At 50.6% G+C, this 16,318-nt stretch overlaps 2 protein-coding genes and 1 long non-coding RNA gene across 4 annotated transcripts in view; all 3 read right to left on the reverse strand.

The window, feature by feature from the left end:
* Window positions 1-104: 104 nt before the first annotated feature.
* On the reverse strand, window positions 105-1,162 carry LOC123521902. Its single transcript, XR_006680251.1, has 3 exons — window positions 1,029-1,162; window positions 631-653; window positions 105-435 (listed from the first exon to the last, which is right to left on the reverse strand). It is a non-coding gene; the product is annotated as an uncharacterized LOC123521902 (long non-coding RNA).
* A 2,206-nt stretch (window positions 1,163-3,368) lies between these two features.
* On the reverse strand, window positions 3,369-10,548 carry PA2G4 (proliferation-associated 2G4). Of its 2 annotated transcripts, XM_045292362.1 has the most exons (14): window positions 10,334-10,548; window positions 8,414-8,542; window positions 8,112-8,217; window positions 7,949-8,018; window positions 7,652-7,744; window positions 6,221-6,284; window positions 5,893-5,971; window positions 5,672-5,750; window positions 5,439-5,572; window positions 5,112-5,206; window positions 4,850-4,977; window positions 4,656-4,709; window positions 4,382-4,448; window positions 3,369-4,061 (listed from the first exon to the last, which is right to left on the reverse strand). In XM_045292362.1, the coding sequence occupies exons 1-13, from the start codon at window positions 10,419-10,421 to the stop codon at window positions 4,383-4,385; spliced, it is 1,185 nt and encodes a 394-aa protein (XP_045148297.1). In that variant the 5' UTR covers window positions 10,422-10,548; the 3' UTR covers window positions 3,369-4,061; window position 4,382. The 2 variants fall into 2 exon arrangements, with proteins under 2 accessions (XP_045148297.1, XP_004700624.1); XM_004700567.2 differs by having other exon boundaries at window positions 3,369-4,448.
* Window positions 10,549-12,886: 2,338 nt separating this feature from the next.
* ERBB3 (erb-b2 receptor tyrosine kinase 3) overlaps window positions 12,887-16,318 on the reverse strand; it is a 22,477-nt gene continuing 19,045 nt past the window's right edge. Inside the window, 9 exon segments of the mRNA XM_045289061.1 lie at window positions 12,887-13,582; window positions 13,774-14,068; window positions 14,405-14,476; window positions 14,582-14,767; window positions 14,862-14,959; window positions 15,056-15,202; window positions 15,359-15,434; window positions 15,673-15,828; window positions 15,961-16,242. Of these exon segments, the coding sequence (XP_045144996.1) occupies window positions 13,056-13,582; window positions 13,774-14,068; window positions 14,405-14,476; window positions 14,582-14,767; window positions 14,862-14,959; window positions 15,056-15,202; window positions 15,359-15,434; window positions 15,673-15,828; window positions 15,961-16,242 (1,839 nt within the window). The 3' untranslated portion in view covers window positions 12,887-13,055.

A 16,318-nucleotide genomic window follows, 5' to 3' on the forward strand; every position in this document is an offset into this window, starting at 1 on the left:
CTTCCTCCGCCGCACGGGTCATCACCGACAAGGCGGCGCTGTCAGTTATTGCTACCGAATGCCCTCCACCGAACAGAACCGAGAAAGTATCACAGGACAAGACGATTTGTTCCTCAGCCAAGACAGCAGAAGAGATGGTTTATTGTGCACATTACATCGAGCCACAACTGAGGACAGAACGAGTCCAGAATGTCTGAGGTCCGGGGCAAAGGAGCAAAGCCGGACTGGTTGGGTGTTGAGCAAGGGGCCGGGTCTCTCGGCGATCGAATGGCGACGGAAGTTTCAGATGCGGAGACGGTGGGTAGCACGCAGTCAACAGCTTGTAGCAGCGTCCTGGCCTCAGGCACTCCATAGTCCTGCAGCTGTGGCTTCGGAGGGGGCGCCCGGTTGCTTTACTTGGACCTCTGCCTCATCTTTCTTCTCTTGCGCTTCAGTCTGGGGAGAAAAAAGAATGAGTGGATACAATTTGTGTCACCAAGCCCCCGCCTTTGTGTCCCACCTTGTTGACATGTGGATGTAAGACATGGAATATTGCATTGCGGTTTTACTGTCTTCCAATGTTTCACCCAGTTGGGGTTTCTGAGCAGAATGCCCGCCCCCGCCCCCTTGCTGCCGCGGTGTTCAACATACCTGCGCATTCTCTTCTTCCTCCACTGCCAACCGATCAAAACAGAAGCACAGAATACAACGCAATCAGTAACTTGGGTGACAGATTAAGTCGAAGTCTCAAACGCATCATTTAATACCAGGCCGGTTCACTATGAGGCAGGCCTCAGTCGCTGCCACCCCATTAATTGGGATCTCCGATGCCGACCCCCATCTCGCGCGGTCCTCTAACTCGGACTTCTTCCAATATCTACCCACCAACTCCTCAGAGTCCCCCGCAAACTCGCCTTCCTTTCCCTGTAGTACATGGACACCCTTGAAAACTAGGCGCTCAGGTACCATGGCGGACTTCCCTGTCTAGGGAGTTTGCCCCAGTCGCCGCCAGCACCTACCGCCTGAATTCACTGCTCAGGACCACTCACCTTGGCTCTCATGGCTCGGAGGTTTCTAGAGAGAGAAAGGAGAAAGCTACAGTTAGTTTGCTGAGATGATGTTAAATACAGCAGGCAGATGTTAATGGATTGTACGCGAAACCCAGGCACCCAACAAACACTGACCTAACAAGATGGCGCTAAAGCCCAGAGAGAGTTAGAGGCCCGCCTCCAGCGCTTTTATGGGCTCCTCAGTGACGTCATTTCCTGCCCCGCCTCCGGGGCGGGGCTTAGGGAGGCGGGGCTCCGGAGGAGACTCTCAATGATTTCCAAGACCTAGGGATTTTGAGCGGACACATTGTTAATTCTCTTGGGAAACAGAGTATTTTAATTTGTTGAGAATTCCTTCTCCCCCAGATTTCACCGCGCAGGTCAGAGTATTCTAAAGTGAGCATCTTTCGGCGTGACACCGCGGGTTTCGGTGAGGAGTGACTTCCGCCTTGCCTTTCGTTGCCTTATGGGAATTGCAGTTACCTGGAGGAACCCTCCATTTTGCTGTGGGTTCGTGCGGACGTAAACATTCTTAATTTGTCTTACTAGGTTTGCTTTATTTCTGCATTAAATTGCTGGAAGGAGGTCGATTTCGGAACTACTCAAGAAGCTAGATATTAGCATATGGAGGAATGTAAAATGGCGTGGGTAAAGCTGCCAATATTAAAGAAGTGAACCTAAAACCGCTGGAGAATGAAAAGCAGTCATTAGCCATTAGCAGCATGTCATCAGGAATTTATTGAAATATTTCGAAAGATGGGGCTTTCTACTCTACTTTCGTTTCATTGGAAACCCACGGGGGCACGGTAGCGACGCCACGGCAAAGTTCGGTTAAAATGTCACAGCAATTTGCCCTAGGGGTGAAGATCAAGCCCCAGAGCACGTGCAGAAGGGAAGACTATGCATGTTCTGTGGCAAGAATGTTGCGAATTTACTAGGCTCATGGTAAGGTCAGAATTACCAGACTTGACTACAAAAAATCTTAGTGTGAAAAAGAACTCGAGTTGACAAAGCACTCAGCTAACCAAAAGGTGTGGCTTGACCCTCCTCGCTGCACTGCATAAGAAAGGTGTGGCGATTTGTGTATACAAAAACTGCCATCCTGGTGATTAACAGCCCAGCCTCAGAACCGCTGTAGGGCAGATCTAGCCTGCCCTTCAAAGGGCATAAGGATGGACTCAATTTCAAATTTTTAAATTTGCGTTTTAAATCACTACTCATACATTCATCGATTGTGTAAAGCACATTTGTTGCCATCATTCTCAAAGCACTTTTTCTACTTGAGCCCTTGTTTTTTCCCTCCCTCCCTCATGAACCCTTGGTAATTTTTTGTTCTTTTATTTTTTAAACTTATTATTTTTTGGATTTAAATTTTTTTAACCACTTTATTGGGGGGGAGGTTCTTACAAATTTCATGGCAATCATCATTCAGTTATATTAAGCACTTGTACATATATTGTCATTAACATTTTCAAAACATTCTACTTGAGCCCTTGGCATCAGCTCCTTTTTGTTTTTTAAGATAGTATTTTTTTGTTTTGTTTTCCAAGAATCCTTGATAATTTATAATTATTATCTTCAATTATATCGTCCTGTCTCCCTTCACCTACTTTTCTTTTTGATTTGTTAAAGTGCATTAAGTAACTTATGGTCGGAACACGACTACTTTTTGAAAACAAATAGAGGGCTTCAAAAAGGTAGTGGAAAAGTGGAATAGAAAGATAAAATATATACCATTGTATATTATGTGTAATGTACATTTAAGATTCTAGCAGAATTGTGTGTTGAGATCACCAGAATCTTCCCAGTGGTAAGATTTCCTACTAAAGGATAAGATCTAGAGAGACCCAGGTTATGTTGTTCATTTGAAGAGCTCCAGGTCAGCAGTGGCTCACATGTAAGATATTTAACAAAACATCTAGGAGTACTAAAGCAGAGTTAATAGAAAACGGATAAAAAAGAAATGCTCGGAAGATAGGAATTTTGGTTATTTTATTTTTATTATTCAATAGTAAAAATCTAAAATCGTTCTTCTTGGCTTTGTCGATACTTGTAGTGTTTTTTTTTTGCAGTACATCAAATGCCCTAGTGTCAACAAGTGATACATTTCTACTTCAGAAAATTAAATCACAAACTCCCATTTCCTATAGGCAATTGACTTGATTATAATTGAGAGATCCCAGGCTTTGTGTCTTCCCAACTCCTAAATATTCTTGGATAAGGAAGGTTGAATACTCATTTGGTACTACAAACAATTTCAATTAATGAACACTTTCTCAACAGACACCCCCCGTCCCCCCTCCCTGCCAATCAAATAAGAGCAGCATACAAAAATGCACATCGGTATGACCAAATCCAAATTTATTTTAATGACATCTCATTTTCAATGTTAAAAAACCTCATAAATTAGTGGGAGCCCTAGTTTGCCGGCACAGCATGCCAGAGTTTGTACTAAATCCATCACCTCTCCAAACCCCAGCAATCCATCCAGTCCGAGTCCGGCTTCAGAAAGCCAGTTGTTAGCATTCCTGTCAGTCTGTTCCTCTGGGCCCTGCGCTTTCAAAGGGGACAGCTCAAAAGACCACACACAGGGAACAAACCAGTTGAGCTTCCAACTCTGATTTGTAGAAGATGGAGCAAGGGAAGATCTGACTGACCCGAAAGAGAAGGACATGGCTGAGACGGATTTACTTCCTTACAGCTTGGTGGGAGTGAAAAGGGAAAAGGGGGAAACAAAATTCTGCACAACTAAAGTGAGCAAAGACTCATTTGAGATGAGAGCCCATTGGTGAATGCAGGCTCCGGCTCCTAGAAACGGGAGGGGCCTGATCAGACAGCCTGGACAAGAGGGAAGCCGGTCCTATGTGAATAAAACAATCTGCAAGCGAGATAAAATGTTTAGCAAAGTGAAAAAAGTAAAAGCCCCACCGATGAGAAAATGCTGACATTGGAACGGCATAAACAAATTTCAGCTCAGTTTTCGTTGTTGTGGCTAATTTAGCCTCCTCCCTGCTGCGTTGTCGGGCCACAAACCTAGACCAAGCACAGTAGTAGAAAAAGGCTATAAAGAGGGGCTTGAAGACGATGGATTTTGACTCCTGATTTTATTACTCAATTTCTTTTTTTTCTATTTAGAGTAGTCTTCGGTCGCTGGGAAGCCTGGCCTCCCGAGACCAGAGTCCGTTGGAGCTGGTTGTTGTTGGAAAGGGATGGGTTGGGGGATGGGGTTGGGCAGGGAGACCCCGCTCTGCTGGTGGTCCTGGATGGAGAAGGCGACCTGCACTTCACAGAGCCTGGGGTGTGGTGGGAAGGGGAAGAGGCAGGAGTGGCAAGCCTGGGGAGATGGGACCCACCTCAATCCCCAGCTTCATTCTCTTCTAACGTTTCCCCACTGGTGGCATTCTCTGCAGTCTTGGAGGCCTAATTCGGGGCAAGGAGAAAGAGCACCCACGTCAGTTGGGAGGGAGAGCCAAGGACAATCACCTTAAGTGCAGGCTGGGGTTGGGGGTTGGAGGGAAGGTGGGGTGGGGAGAGATCAAGGTACATAAATTACCCCTAACCACCCAGGAAGGTAGAACGAAGAGGGATCAGGTTCACCCTGCCAGATAGGGATGATCATTAGCACACCTTCTTTTTTTTCTTTTTTTGAGTTTTCCGGCTTGCTGAACTCTGGAGGAGAGCCTGGCAAACAAGATGGAGCGGCATCAATTAGGAGGAGAGTGAAGTACGCACCAACACAGAGGACTGCACTCGGACTGTAGCTCTTTTCCGAGTGTGGCTGACATTTAACCCTTGCTCCTCACTTTCCACCCCACACTAACCTTCAGCTCTGCGTCCTGGACCTCCATCTCAGACTTGTAGATGTCAGGCTCAAAGGGACCACTGGTTATCCGCATGGGGCCATTGGGCATGAGCAGAACTGTAAATTTAAACTGGGCAACAAACTCGCCTAGGGGAGAAACAAACCAAAGGGATTTGGATGTCTCTTTTCCACATGTCATAGGACGGGGGGGTGGGGGGGTGTACGCGCGGGACCTACGTGACAAGAGGCTCCAAAGGCAACATTCTCTTCTAAGAACTCACCCTCCTTCTCATAGAGAACATTAAATGGTTGCAGCAGTTCATGTTTGGCGCACTCTACCACACCCATCCGGGCCTTCTTCTCATCTTCAAATGCTCTGGGGAGGGAAGGGAAAAATAATTCATGTATTCTTAACCCACCCCCCACTTCCACCCCTGCAGCCCTACCTTTTTACTCACTTCCCAGGTCTTGCCTCTCCCCTTTTGCCTAGTCTTAAAGTACAGGCTCTGGCACTCGGCTTATTCCCCCCCGCCACACACCCCTAAAGCAGGAGAGCAACACTAAGCATAAGCCTGAGGTTAGGCGCCATCCCCTGGCAAGTGCAGTACCTTAGAGTAAACGGCATGGCATCGAAACGTCTCTCCACCTCGCTGAAGAAGGCCCGTGACGTTTTCATTTTCAGACCGTATTGTTTAGAGGGGTCCCGTTTATAGATGGTGGTTCTCTGTCCTGCATCTTTGGCCTAAAAGAGTCAGTCCGGTCACATTCGGGCCGTGCTCTTCCAACACACCCTTATGATGACCCCCCCTCCCCAGCCTGAGCTAGTTCTGCGAAACCTCACCTTGCCCTCTCCTGAGCTGACAAGAACATCCACAGCATATACCTCGTGTACTTCAAACTCAGCCTTTTCATGGTCCTTCCTAAAAGGCAGAGCGAGAAAAGCAACCAGTAAGAGAAAGAAGTAGGTCTAGGAGTTTGGAGAGAAAGTGGACCGGGTTAGGTCGAGAACATGGAAGTTGACTGGTAGCCTGGTATGAAGGTGAGAAGTGGATGGGCACCTACTTCTGTTGGTCTGTGGGATTCTGGATAATGGTTTTCTCTCCATCGATGACATGCTGCTTCAGTTGGTGTGATAGCATACCTGCAGACAAGATGGATTAAAGCCTGAGGTGCCAGTCACCAGGGAATTCGAAAGGCTTCTAACTCTACCCACCTCACTAGTTCCATGGGGCAGGCAGCGAGAGAGAAAGTGCCTGGCTCTGGGAACCCTGGGCCCTGAGGTTTCTGGTCTAGCTGCAGCTAGAGCCAGGATGGGTCCTCCAGGGACCAAAAGCCTTGATTCTGCAAACCACTCTCCCTCCAACTCTCAACCCTGTATCTGAGGGCTCACCTTCTATCGGCGTGCAATTAAACGAATGGGCAACTTTGTTCCAGGCTTCTGTCACTTGTGTGTTCTACAAAACACAAGATCACGTAAAAGGTCAGATGCAGGGGTCCATGGTAAGTCTCCTACCCAGAGAATAAGTGCAACAGAAAAGCTGAGAATTCTACTAGCTTCCTGTCCAGTGTCATGGGTCTCCCTGGCTTTTCACTTCATTAACACCAGATCCCTCAGATCTATGAAAGTCCTCACACTTACATATTTCACAAAACACGTTCACAAACCTGGTCTGATTACACAATTTGGGAAAACGAGAAAATAAGGAAATTGCAGCCCAGGAAGGTTAAATGATTGTCCAGGCTGAAGAGAGTATGGCGTGGGAGAACCTGGTCATCGGTCCAGGCTTTGCTCTGGTGGTGCACCTGGTACTCTAACCTATGAGGGCCGGCACCCAGGCAGCAGAGGCCCATTTTCCGTTCTCTCCTCTTTCAAATGTGACCTGATCATCCTCAAAGGGGATAACCCATCACAGCTAATATCTATTGTCAAGTACTGTTCTAAACACTTTGCACAGACAATTTTAATGGCTCCCAAAACTAACTGTGAGAACAGGGCAGTTTTGTTTTTCCCATTTATAGCGTGGAAATCTGAGTTCAAATGTATTTGGGGACAGCAAGTAATAGGGTGTGACCGCAGGCAGCCTGACATATAATTATATCCTATCCACCCCACCTCCTGGGAAGTCACACAATATGAGATAACCAAAATGTAAAATAAGACCTAATGAGGGCTTCAGGTACCAGGCACTGTTCAAAGTACTTCCTAGCAGCTCTAGGGAGTCGACTGCCACAATAAGGAAACTAAAAGCACAGAATTAAATAAAACAATGCAATTATAAAACAAGGGCAATAAACTGCACTACACATCGATTACAAGTGAGGAATGAAAACTATGGAATGATATGTTATCTGTATTCTCAATAAAATGGCCTGGGAGAAAAAAACAGCGCTAAGAATGAGGACCGAGAGCACAGAACAGGGGAGAAAAAGGACAAGGGATCTCTGGAAATTTGCAAGTCCAGTGACAGCTGGTATCTTTCCGAGCATTCACATCCGGGAACCTTATCATCCAGTACTTGTGAATATCATTGGAAAAGTAGAGGCCTAACTTTTACTCTTTCTGGCACTGGTTTATTATTTGATGTCCTTTTCAGATTTGACTGCTACTGAGTGGTTATGTACTGGGCTCAGGGAAGAGCCAGCAGGGCACAACCAGCAGCCGCCCCACAGGAAAACGATGAGCCTTTCTAATCTTGCAACGAGTCAGTCTTAGAGACGCGCAGGGCAGGTCTACCCTGGAGTTTGCATCGATGGCAGGGAGCTACAGGTGACAAATGCACCTTCCCTCTCACAGGTTTTAAAACTGGACAAAACCGCTCACCTGGTTTCCAGGTTTGACGAGGCGTAAGGCAGCCTCAGCACAGAGGTGAGCCGCCTTAATGACATCTGCTTTCCGCCCTGTCACTGGGGTCCCCTGAAGGTAAGAGAAAATGCCATCAGTGCCTTCCAGAGCCCTTCAGCTCGGCTGGTCAGTTAATACCCGAGTTTCCATTATACAAGGTCAACATTCACCTTTCTCTCTGCTTCTCTAGCAACTGAAAACGTACGTGATGGGGGTGGGGGACACACGCAAACAACCCTTCCCCACTGTTGCACTCAGTTCAAGGCAGGTACCTACCCCAGCTATATCAACCACAAACGTGTGCGCCACGTTGGCGATGAAGCCATCCACGTGGACTCCAAGGTCACTGCAAAGCACGAGTACGATATTAGACGTTTATGAACTTGTGATTTTGAACTAGTCCATAACGCGTAGCAGGAAGACAAGTGGTCTAGCTTACATTTTTACCAAATCGCCTTCCTTGAGAATATAGTCCTGGTCGCTCTTCAAAGGGGAGAAGTGACACACACAGTTATTGACTGAAATGCTGGTGGGGAAGGCAATACCTGCAAAGAGAGAACGTCCGTCCATTAGCTCGTTGCCCCGTTTGGGGGCAGTGGGAAACGGCTTGGGTCCCACCGTTTTAAATTTCTAACTAGCTCATCCAGAGCTACGTCCATGCTAAAAAGAAACAACAGAAACTTCGGGACCGGAAAAGGGAAAACCAGGGTGGGTGGGGAGAGGGGTTGTTTTGTTTTTTACCTTTTTTCATTTCCTTTTCTTTCTTGAAGATCTTCCCGGTCTCTTCCATAATCATGGCGTCACCTTTTTCACACAGGCTCAGTACTGACACACCTGAGCTGGAAGCTTCCACCAAAGACCGAAGGACTCCTGGGGACAGAATCCCAACATGTCAACATTACCTGTGTTATTGACTTACGATGCAAGCAACTCCTAGAAGTTAGTCTCAGAATCCCTAATAAGCCTTTAGGGCCACTGCCTTGAGGCCTAGAGGCTCTCACTCCCTCCCCTCCCTCCTTTATGTAATGTGACAAGCAGGTATATCTAATCTGTCCCTCTAGGCAAGGCCATGTCCTTTCCAAAGATGACACCTTGAGTGTGGTAGGACAAGTGTGTGTGAACTTCAGGGGGCTCTGGCCAAGGTATCAGACTAGAGACATTTATAGGCGTCAGAAACAGCAGGAAGGTAGGCAGAGTTGCTGACTCAAAGCTGATGCATTGCTAAATAGTACCTTCTTCTCAGACACCTCAATTAGTTGTTAGTAATCTCAAAGTATGCAGACTGATTTCCTCATAAGCATATAAGGGCACTTAATCCATGGTCTCGGGGCTTTAGCAGTCTTAACTTACAGCTGATCTTGAAGAGCTGTGTGGCCTCCAAAGCCCCCAAACTGGAATTGGATCATTAGGTACTCCAGAAGTTACAAACAAAGAGAAAGAACACTCCCCGCACACAAACCATTGCTATCAAAACTAACAAGGACCCAAAGTTAGGGTCACACACTAAGTGCCCACTGTGCTGTGAGGCATTGTGCTGGATGCCCTCCCTACAACCCCTTCTAAACCTCATGTTACATTTTTTGGATCTGCGTTTTATTAAAGGGGCCAAAAAAAGCTATCCCAGCCACGGGACCAAAGGCATCCTAAATACCTCCACCTCAATTACTTTTCAGTCCAAACCATTGAAAAGAAAAGCCCGTGGCCAAGTACTTCCCTAGAGTGGCCGCGGGATAGCTGCTTGCGGTCAGCCCAGCAAGGTTCTGAGAACAAGGGTGTCTTCTGCAAACCGAAAAACCAGTCACCCCTCTTTACAGGGCTGGTCACACGAATGGGTAACTGGGGCACCTCCGGACACTCCCCAACTGTCAAGTTCCTGAGGACAATTCAGAGGTCAGGCTAACCAGGGCTACCTGCACAGATTGGAGGGGTCATAGCAATGAGTAATCTCAAGCAAAGTCAGCTAGCCTTCCAAAAATAAAAGTGTGTTAGATGCTAGGGGAAAGTGTGTGTGTGTGGGGTGCCCTCCAACGATCTCCTGAGCTGGCCCAAGGGTGGTGGGGGCCTCGACGAGAAAAGGACGGGCGCAGAAACGGGGAGACTTCAGCAAAGCACGTGGTGGGGAACGTGGTGTCACGGATGGCAGCCTAGGGAAAAAGGGAGCCAGCGACCCGCACGGGGACGGAGCAACACGTGCCAGCTCGGTTTCTGACGCCCAGGAGCCGCGACAAAACAGAGGGGCGCTTCCGTCGCCAACAGCTGGGCGCTTCCTTTCCGAGGTGGCTGCGGGACTGCCAGAACGAGGGAAGCCGGATCGGAGCCAAGGCCCACCTGGTGCCCCCCCGCACTTCTGTTCCAGAGGCCCGGGGGGTCAAGAAGTGCAGGGGTCCCTTTACCACCGGGGGCCTGGGGTCGCAGCCAGCCCAGGGCCCTGCTCGGCGCGCTTTCCCGCCGCGAGTCCGCACGTCCAGTCCAGTCCAGGCCTGCTGCTTCCGACCCCAGAGGGAGCTGGCCACCACGCCGCCCCCAGCGGGCCGGCGCGGACCCCTCGGCAGCTCACCCCGCACGCCTCCACTGGTGCGGCCACTCCCGGACCACACCGGCATCGTGCCCCTTCTCTCGCCCTCTTAGCCTCGAGCCCCCGACCCCCGAAACCGCACTCACGGTTGGCGATGTCGCCCCCCATCTTATACTTGGTCACGACCAGGTCCTCGGCCATAGTTTGCTCCTGCTGCTCGTCCTCGCCCGACATCTTCCCAGCACCCCCGCCGCAGCCTCGTTTCCCCTGAGCCTCCGCCTCTGCCTCCCTTCCCGGCCGCAGCCCGTGCCCAGAGTCCCCGATCCTCGAGGAGAGCGCGAACGAAAGCGCGAGCAAGCAAAGGAGCGGGCGGGCGGCCGAGAGCGAGGGGCCGGGAGCGCGCGGGCCGAGGCGCGGGGCACGCTGGGACAGCGAGTCTTTTCCACCCCCCACTTCTGGCCGCCCTCGCGGAGGTGTGAACTACAATTCCCAGAAGGCCCCTCGCGCCCCTCCGCCAGGCCCTGGGGCCTCGCCCTCCGCGGGCCTCGCACGCCGGAACCGCCGGGCACGACGGGAAGGGTCAGGCACCGGCGCGAAGGCGGAGCCGTTGGGGAGCATGAGGACAGCGTGGTCTCTCCCGGAAAAACCACATCGACCCGGGGCGCCGAGCGAGAGCCCGTAATAGAGGGGGGCGGAGCTACGGCAGGGAACTAGGTTTGCAGGCAGGTGTGACGGGTGGGTACTGTGTACACCCTGCACAGAGGCGCGCCCTCCTCCACACCCCAGGGGTGGGTGGTGAGACCGGCCCAGCAGGTCCAGTCCAGTCCCTGGTTGCTGGGAGACTGGAGAGGGGCCAACCAGTGTGGGAGGATCCTCCACCAAGGGAGTCAGGCCTGCCAGGGCGCCCTGACTCAAAGGGATCAGCCCTTTACAGCCTCCCCATCTGGAGGCTGGACTCCCACTGGAGTGAGCTGGCACTACTGTTCCAACAGTAGTTGAGTCTTAATGGCATCAAGGGAAGTGCTCGGAGATTGTGTGGATCCGTTTAAGCATCTGGCATTCCCGACCTTGAGCCTTGAAGCACATCAGATAAGACCAGCCACCTTAGAGACTTGCCCAACTTCCCCATGGTGTTTTTGTTTATCGTCGTTATTCCCAGTTGATTACCTGTAAACAACCTTAACTGGAAAGGGCTGTGCACTGTGCTTGCCTTAAGGAAGAACATAGCTGGGGGGGTGATGTCACACGGGGCAGAGAGGGACTGTCGCCTCTGATTGCTATTCACTACTGAGGGGCAGAGTAAGAAGGTGGTTGGTTAAGCATTGGACACTTAATCTTAAGGTCAGCAGTTCAAAACCACCAGCTGCCCCACTGGAGAAAGACAAGGCTTTCTCATCCTATATAGAGCTACAGCCTTGGACACCCACGGGGGAAAATTCTACTCTGCCCTATAGGGTCACGTTACGTGGGAATCAACCGGGGGACAGAGCTTGTTTTGGCTCACACAGAACATTTTCTTCATTTGATAGACAGGAAACTGAAAGACATTGGCATTTTTATTCAGATATGTATATAAAAAACACACAACAGTGATAAAACAGACATTTCCCGCCAGTTTCCCATCCAAGGGGAGCGAGGTCTAGCTAGAGGGGGGTACATACCCTCATGCCTTCCCCTGTTGATGATAAAGTTCTCACTGAGGGATGAGAATAGCTCCTGAAAATGGATTTGGGGGACCCTTGTGAATCTGCCTTTGGTCAGGGCGAAGAGATCATTTACAGCACTTATGGGTATGGGTATACACCAAAAAAAGTCATTATTTTTCCTTCGGGCCTCCTCAACTTCCTGAGATGAGGAATCTGGGTGTGGGAGGAGGCTGTAGTTACTGGGATGAGACTTGATTCAGTGTACAAACAAGAAAACAATGCCCCTTACAAGGGTTACTGACTTTTATCAGTTCTCCTTAACACCTTCAAGAATGTGGGAAGCATTAAAATGTATGTAGTGCATATCAGAGTAAATGCGGGAGATCAGGAGGATCGTGAAACCTGATCTGCCACATCATAAAAAAAGCTCAGTTTCCTCATTGGTTAAAGCGGGTAATAGCCACCTTAAAGAATTATAAATTATAAAGGAACCCGGGGGGGGGCGCAAAAACCCACCAGGCACTCTGAGAGCTTCTGCCCCTGTAAAGATTTTCAGCCTCAGGCACCCATGGGGGCAGCTCTCGTCTGTCCTACAGGGCCAATCCGAGCTGGAATCGACGTGAAGGTGAGTTTACAGAATTGTCAAGATTAAGTGAGATAACGTAGGTGAAGTTGAACCATGGTCATGCCTGGCACACGGTGAAAGTTCAATTCATAGTAGTCATTAATAGCTACTCTTACTTAACCTCTTTGCGCCTCAAAATGTTAAGCTTCCCCATCTTTTCAGGGTGTCCAGTCATAGGCCAGCTTTGACTTCCTCCCGCCAGTTCCCTCCCTTCCTCTTCCTCAGGACCCTCTGGGAAACAAAGGCAGACCGAGGGGCCTCTGAGTCCCCAGTAAACCAGAGCCTAAAAGAAAAGAGTGTGAAGAGTAATCCTTCATATCTTGAGGGCGCCCCCATGAGGATGCAGGGGAACCAGATTGGGAAAGCACGCAAAATAAGGGGAACTTCCTTTCCTGGGGTTGGGAAAGAAAAGAAAGTGCGCAGCTGGCTACAAATCAAAATCATCGTGTGTCAAAGGTGTTTAAAAGCCTCCGTAGGTGGAATGGAATTGTCTAGGATGGATGAGATGGGGCTGAGAGTTGAGAGGGAAGACGGGTACCCTCTAAAGCCATTAGCTGCCGTCAAATGCTTCCGGAGCAAGTGTCTTGGGAGCAGAGGTTATGTCCTCTGGGCATTGGCCTTGGGGAGGAGCCTGCTATGCCAGTAATCAGGGTTGTCGAAGGCCGAGTCAGTGGCTTCTAAGCTCCGTAGAGTTTTGAGACGCGTATAGTGCACATGGGGAGCATGGTTTCCAGGCCCCCGGAAAGCTCTCATCTCTTCATAGCCTTGCTCAGCTGCCGAGCAGGCACCCATAGACGCATAATCCCCACCCGGATCTCCTCCACCACGGCGCCGGTTCATGTACTCATAGTCTTCATCTGGAGTTGTGCCAGCAGTGGGCATGATGGGCGTAGGGTGGAGCGGGCAACTCTGGGTGCTGCCCAGGGAGGCACTGAGGTCAGACCCCACATCCATGTATTCATAACCCAGCTCTTCGAGGGAGCTTGGCCTAGGGGGACGAGGTGGGCTGTGCCTTCTCCTCCGGTTCATGTATTCGTACTCCTCGTCTTCATCTTCTTCCTCAGTACCCAGGACAGAGCTGAGGCCCACCGAGGACAGGGTGCCTTCCCGGGATGAGGGAGTACCTGAAGGTTGAGAAGAAAGGGCGGAGATGTGAAAATGCTCAGGGTCATGGGCACTAGGGAAGTGGGTGAAAGTTAGGGAAAACAATTGAGTATGGGAGGGATTTGACCAGAGGAGACCACAGGATTAAGAGGAATCGAGATCAAAAGGATCAGAGGAAATTTTGAGGAAAGCCCTAGGAAACACCAGGCACCTTTAAGGTGAGTATCTGGCATGACGTAACCATTGACATCCTCTTCCTCCAGCCCCGGTGGGGAGAGTGGGGTGACAGGAGTGAGCAGGCTGTGGCGCTGGGAGTGGTAGGCGCTGTCCCCCCGGGGCTGCGGGCTCCGGCTCCGGCTCCGATACATGGACACCCTTTCCTGGAGCTCAGCCTCAGAGCCGGTCGCGTGGCCCTCCGATGACTCGGATGTCAGGTGTCGCCGAGGCACTGGGTGCAGGGAGGCTGGTCGTGGGCACCGTTCACTACCCTCACCCACTGCAGATTCCTAAGGAGGAAACAGAAGAGAATTTGTGGGGACTGAAGCAGAGAATAGGGAAGAAGAAGAAAGCTGTATTTAGAAGGAGACTGGGCTGGTCGGTGTCTTCCTTCCGCAGGCTCCTGATTAAAACTCAACCATTCATCTCACCCAGGCACGGCTCCTTTTTAATGTATTTCAACTACTGGATTGTATAGTACGAGAACTATATGGTCAATAAAACTGCTAAAAAAATAAAGCTAACTGGGGGAAAAAAAGTGACAGTGTTCCACATTGGCCCTCTCAATCCTAAGACCCTCTGCCCCCTAGCCTTTCAACTGCTCCTTCCAAAGAGGTCGACCTTACCTGGTAAGCCTCCCCTAGGTTACTCTGGTTCATGGGCATATATCCAGATGATGGGCTTCGGAGACTCTGGCTCTGGGGTGAGAGAAGCGAGAGACAGGTTACATACCATTGAAAGAGAAAACCACTCCATGTGGATGGGCATGTTGGAGAGTCTTGGGTAATTGGAAGAACCCTTACCCCACGTGGTCGAGTAAGCGTGCCCAGCGGCAGGGTGAGAGCAGAGTCCAGGGTGCTCGCCGGGTTGTCCTCTGCCTCCAAGTCCAGATCCAGGTCTAGTTCTGGCTCCAACTCCACTTCTTCCAGTTCCTTGTTTCTCAGAGCCACGGAGCCTGCCCCAGACGTGAGCCCAGGCCCGCTCTCTCTCTATGGAGGCAGACAGACGGCGGTGAGGGGACACTTGTCCCAGCAAAGCTGCCATTTCTCTAAATCTCTTTGCTAGCTGCGAGTTCCTACTTACCTTTATGACCAGGTAACGAGGTGGGTCTCGGGCCATCCTGGTGAACTCATTGGCTAGTTCTTTAAAGGTGGGGCGGATGTTCTCATCAATCATCCAACCTGAGGGTAAAGTGTAAGGGGCAGAGCCATAGGGGGTGAACAGAGTGGGGAGGGAAGACCAGTTAGGAAATGCCTGGGGATCAGCAGGTAACTTACACTTAACCATGACCATGTAGACGTCAATGGTGCAGATCTGGGGCTGTGCCAGTCGCTCCCCCTTCTCCAGCAGGTCTGGTACTTCAGCCAGCCGCAGCCCTGCGTAAGGCTCCGCCCCGAAGGTCATCAGTTCCCAAACGGTCACGCCTGGTCCCGGGAGCAATGAAGTAGTCAGTGATACACAGGTGTGAAGGTGCAGGGCAAGGAGAATGTGATTGGACCCGAAGTGCTCAGAAATTCTAGGAGGGTCTGGGGTGATGGGTGGGGGGGTGTCTTAACTGGAGGGCACCCAGATACACTGACCATAGCTCCAGACGTCACTCTGGTGTGTGTATTTCCCAAAGTGGATACTCTCCAGGGCCATCCACTTAATTGGAGTCTGGGGAATTAAGGAGAAAGGTGTCATCAGTTGATTTCCCACAGATTTTCTTAGTATTTGCAACCCCTCAAGTTCTACCCCCACCTTTTCTTTTTTTCTTTTTGCTCTGATATGTCCCAGTTCTTCCCCTTAAACCTCCTATGCAGCCTCTGCTTGCCTCGGCAAGAGACTACAGATGGCTCCCGAGCCCCACACTTCCCCCGGCCTCCTGACCCCGCCCTGTGCGTCCCCGCCTCACCTTGGCCTCACTGTGTAGGAGCTGCTTATCATCAGGTGGCAGCAGGTCAGCCACCCCGAAATCTGCCACTTGCACCTGACTGGGGGACTTGAGCAGCACATTGCGAGCAGCCAGATTCCTGTGCACCATGCCATGTTCTTCGAGGTAGTACATGCCCTACAGGGGAGGTGATCCACTCAGGCTTAGGGTTGGTCCCCAGACCAGTATCAGTTCCAACCGACGGCATCGCTCCTGCTTTCCGCCTCTCCACCTGGCCGACAGCCAGGCAGCTCCCCGGGCTCCTCTCACCTTGGCAATCTGGACGCCCCAGTTGAGCAGCAGTTGTGGTCCCAGGGCCCCCCGATGTTGTCTCACATGATCCAGCAGAGAACCCAGAGGTAAATGTTGAGTGACGAGCTGCAGAGATGAGCCCGGGCACAGTCCCAGCAGGCGTACAATGTGGGCATGGTCGAGGCTGCCAATGGCCAACATATGCTGAGAAGGAAGCGGGATCGTCCAGTGAACAAACAGGTCTACTTACGTTCGCACAGATGTACACACCCCGCCCTGTACCGAAGTAGGGCGGTATTCCTAAGAACACCAACAAGGAGAACATAGTATCTGCTTACCTAGGATCAGGCATCTACCCAAAGTCAGCTACATTTTT

This window comes from Echinops telfairi, unplaced genomic scaffold (genome assembly GCF_000313985.2).
Source record: "Echinops telfairi isolate 266 unplaced genomic scaffold, ASM31398v2 ScPeMD7_2;HRSCAF=8, whole genome shotgun sequence".
NCBI classification, from domain to species: domain Eukaryota; kingdom Metazoa; phylum Chordata; class Mammalia; order Afrosoricida; family Tenrecidae; genus Echinops; species Echinops telfairi.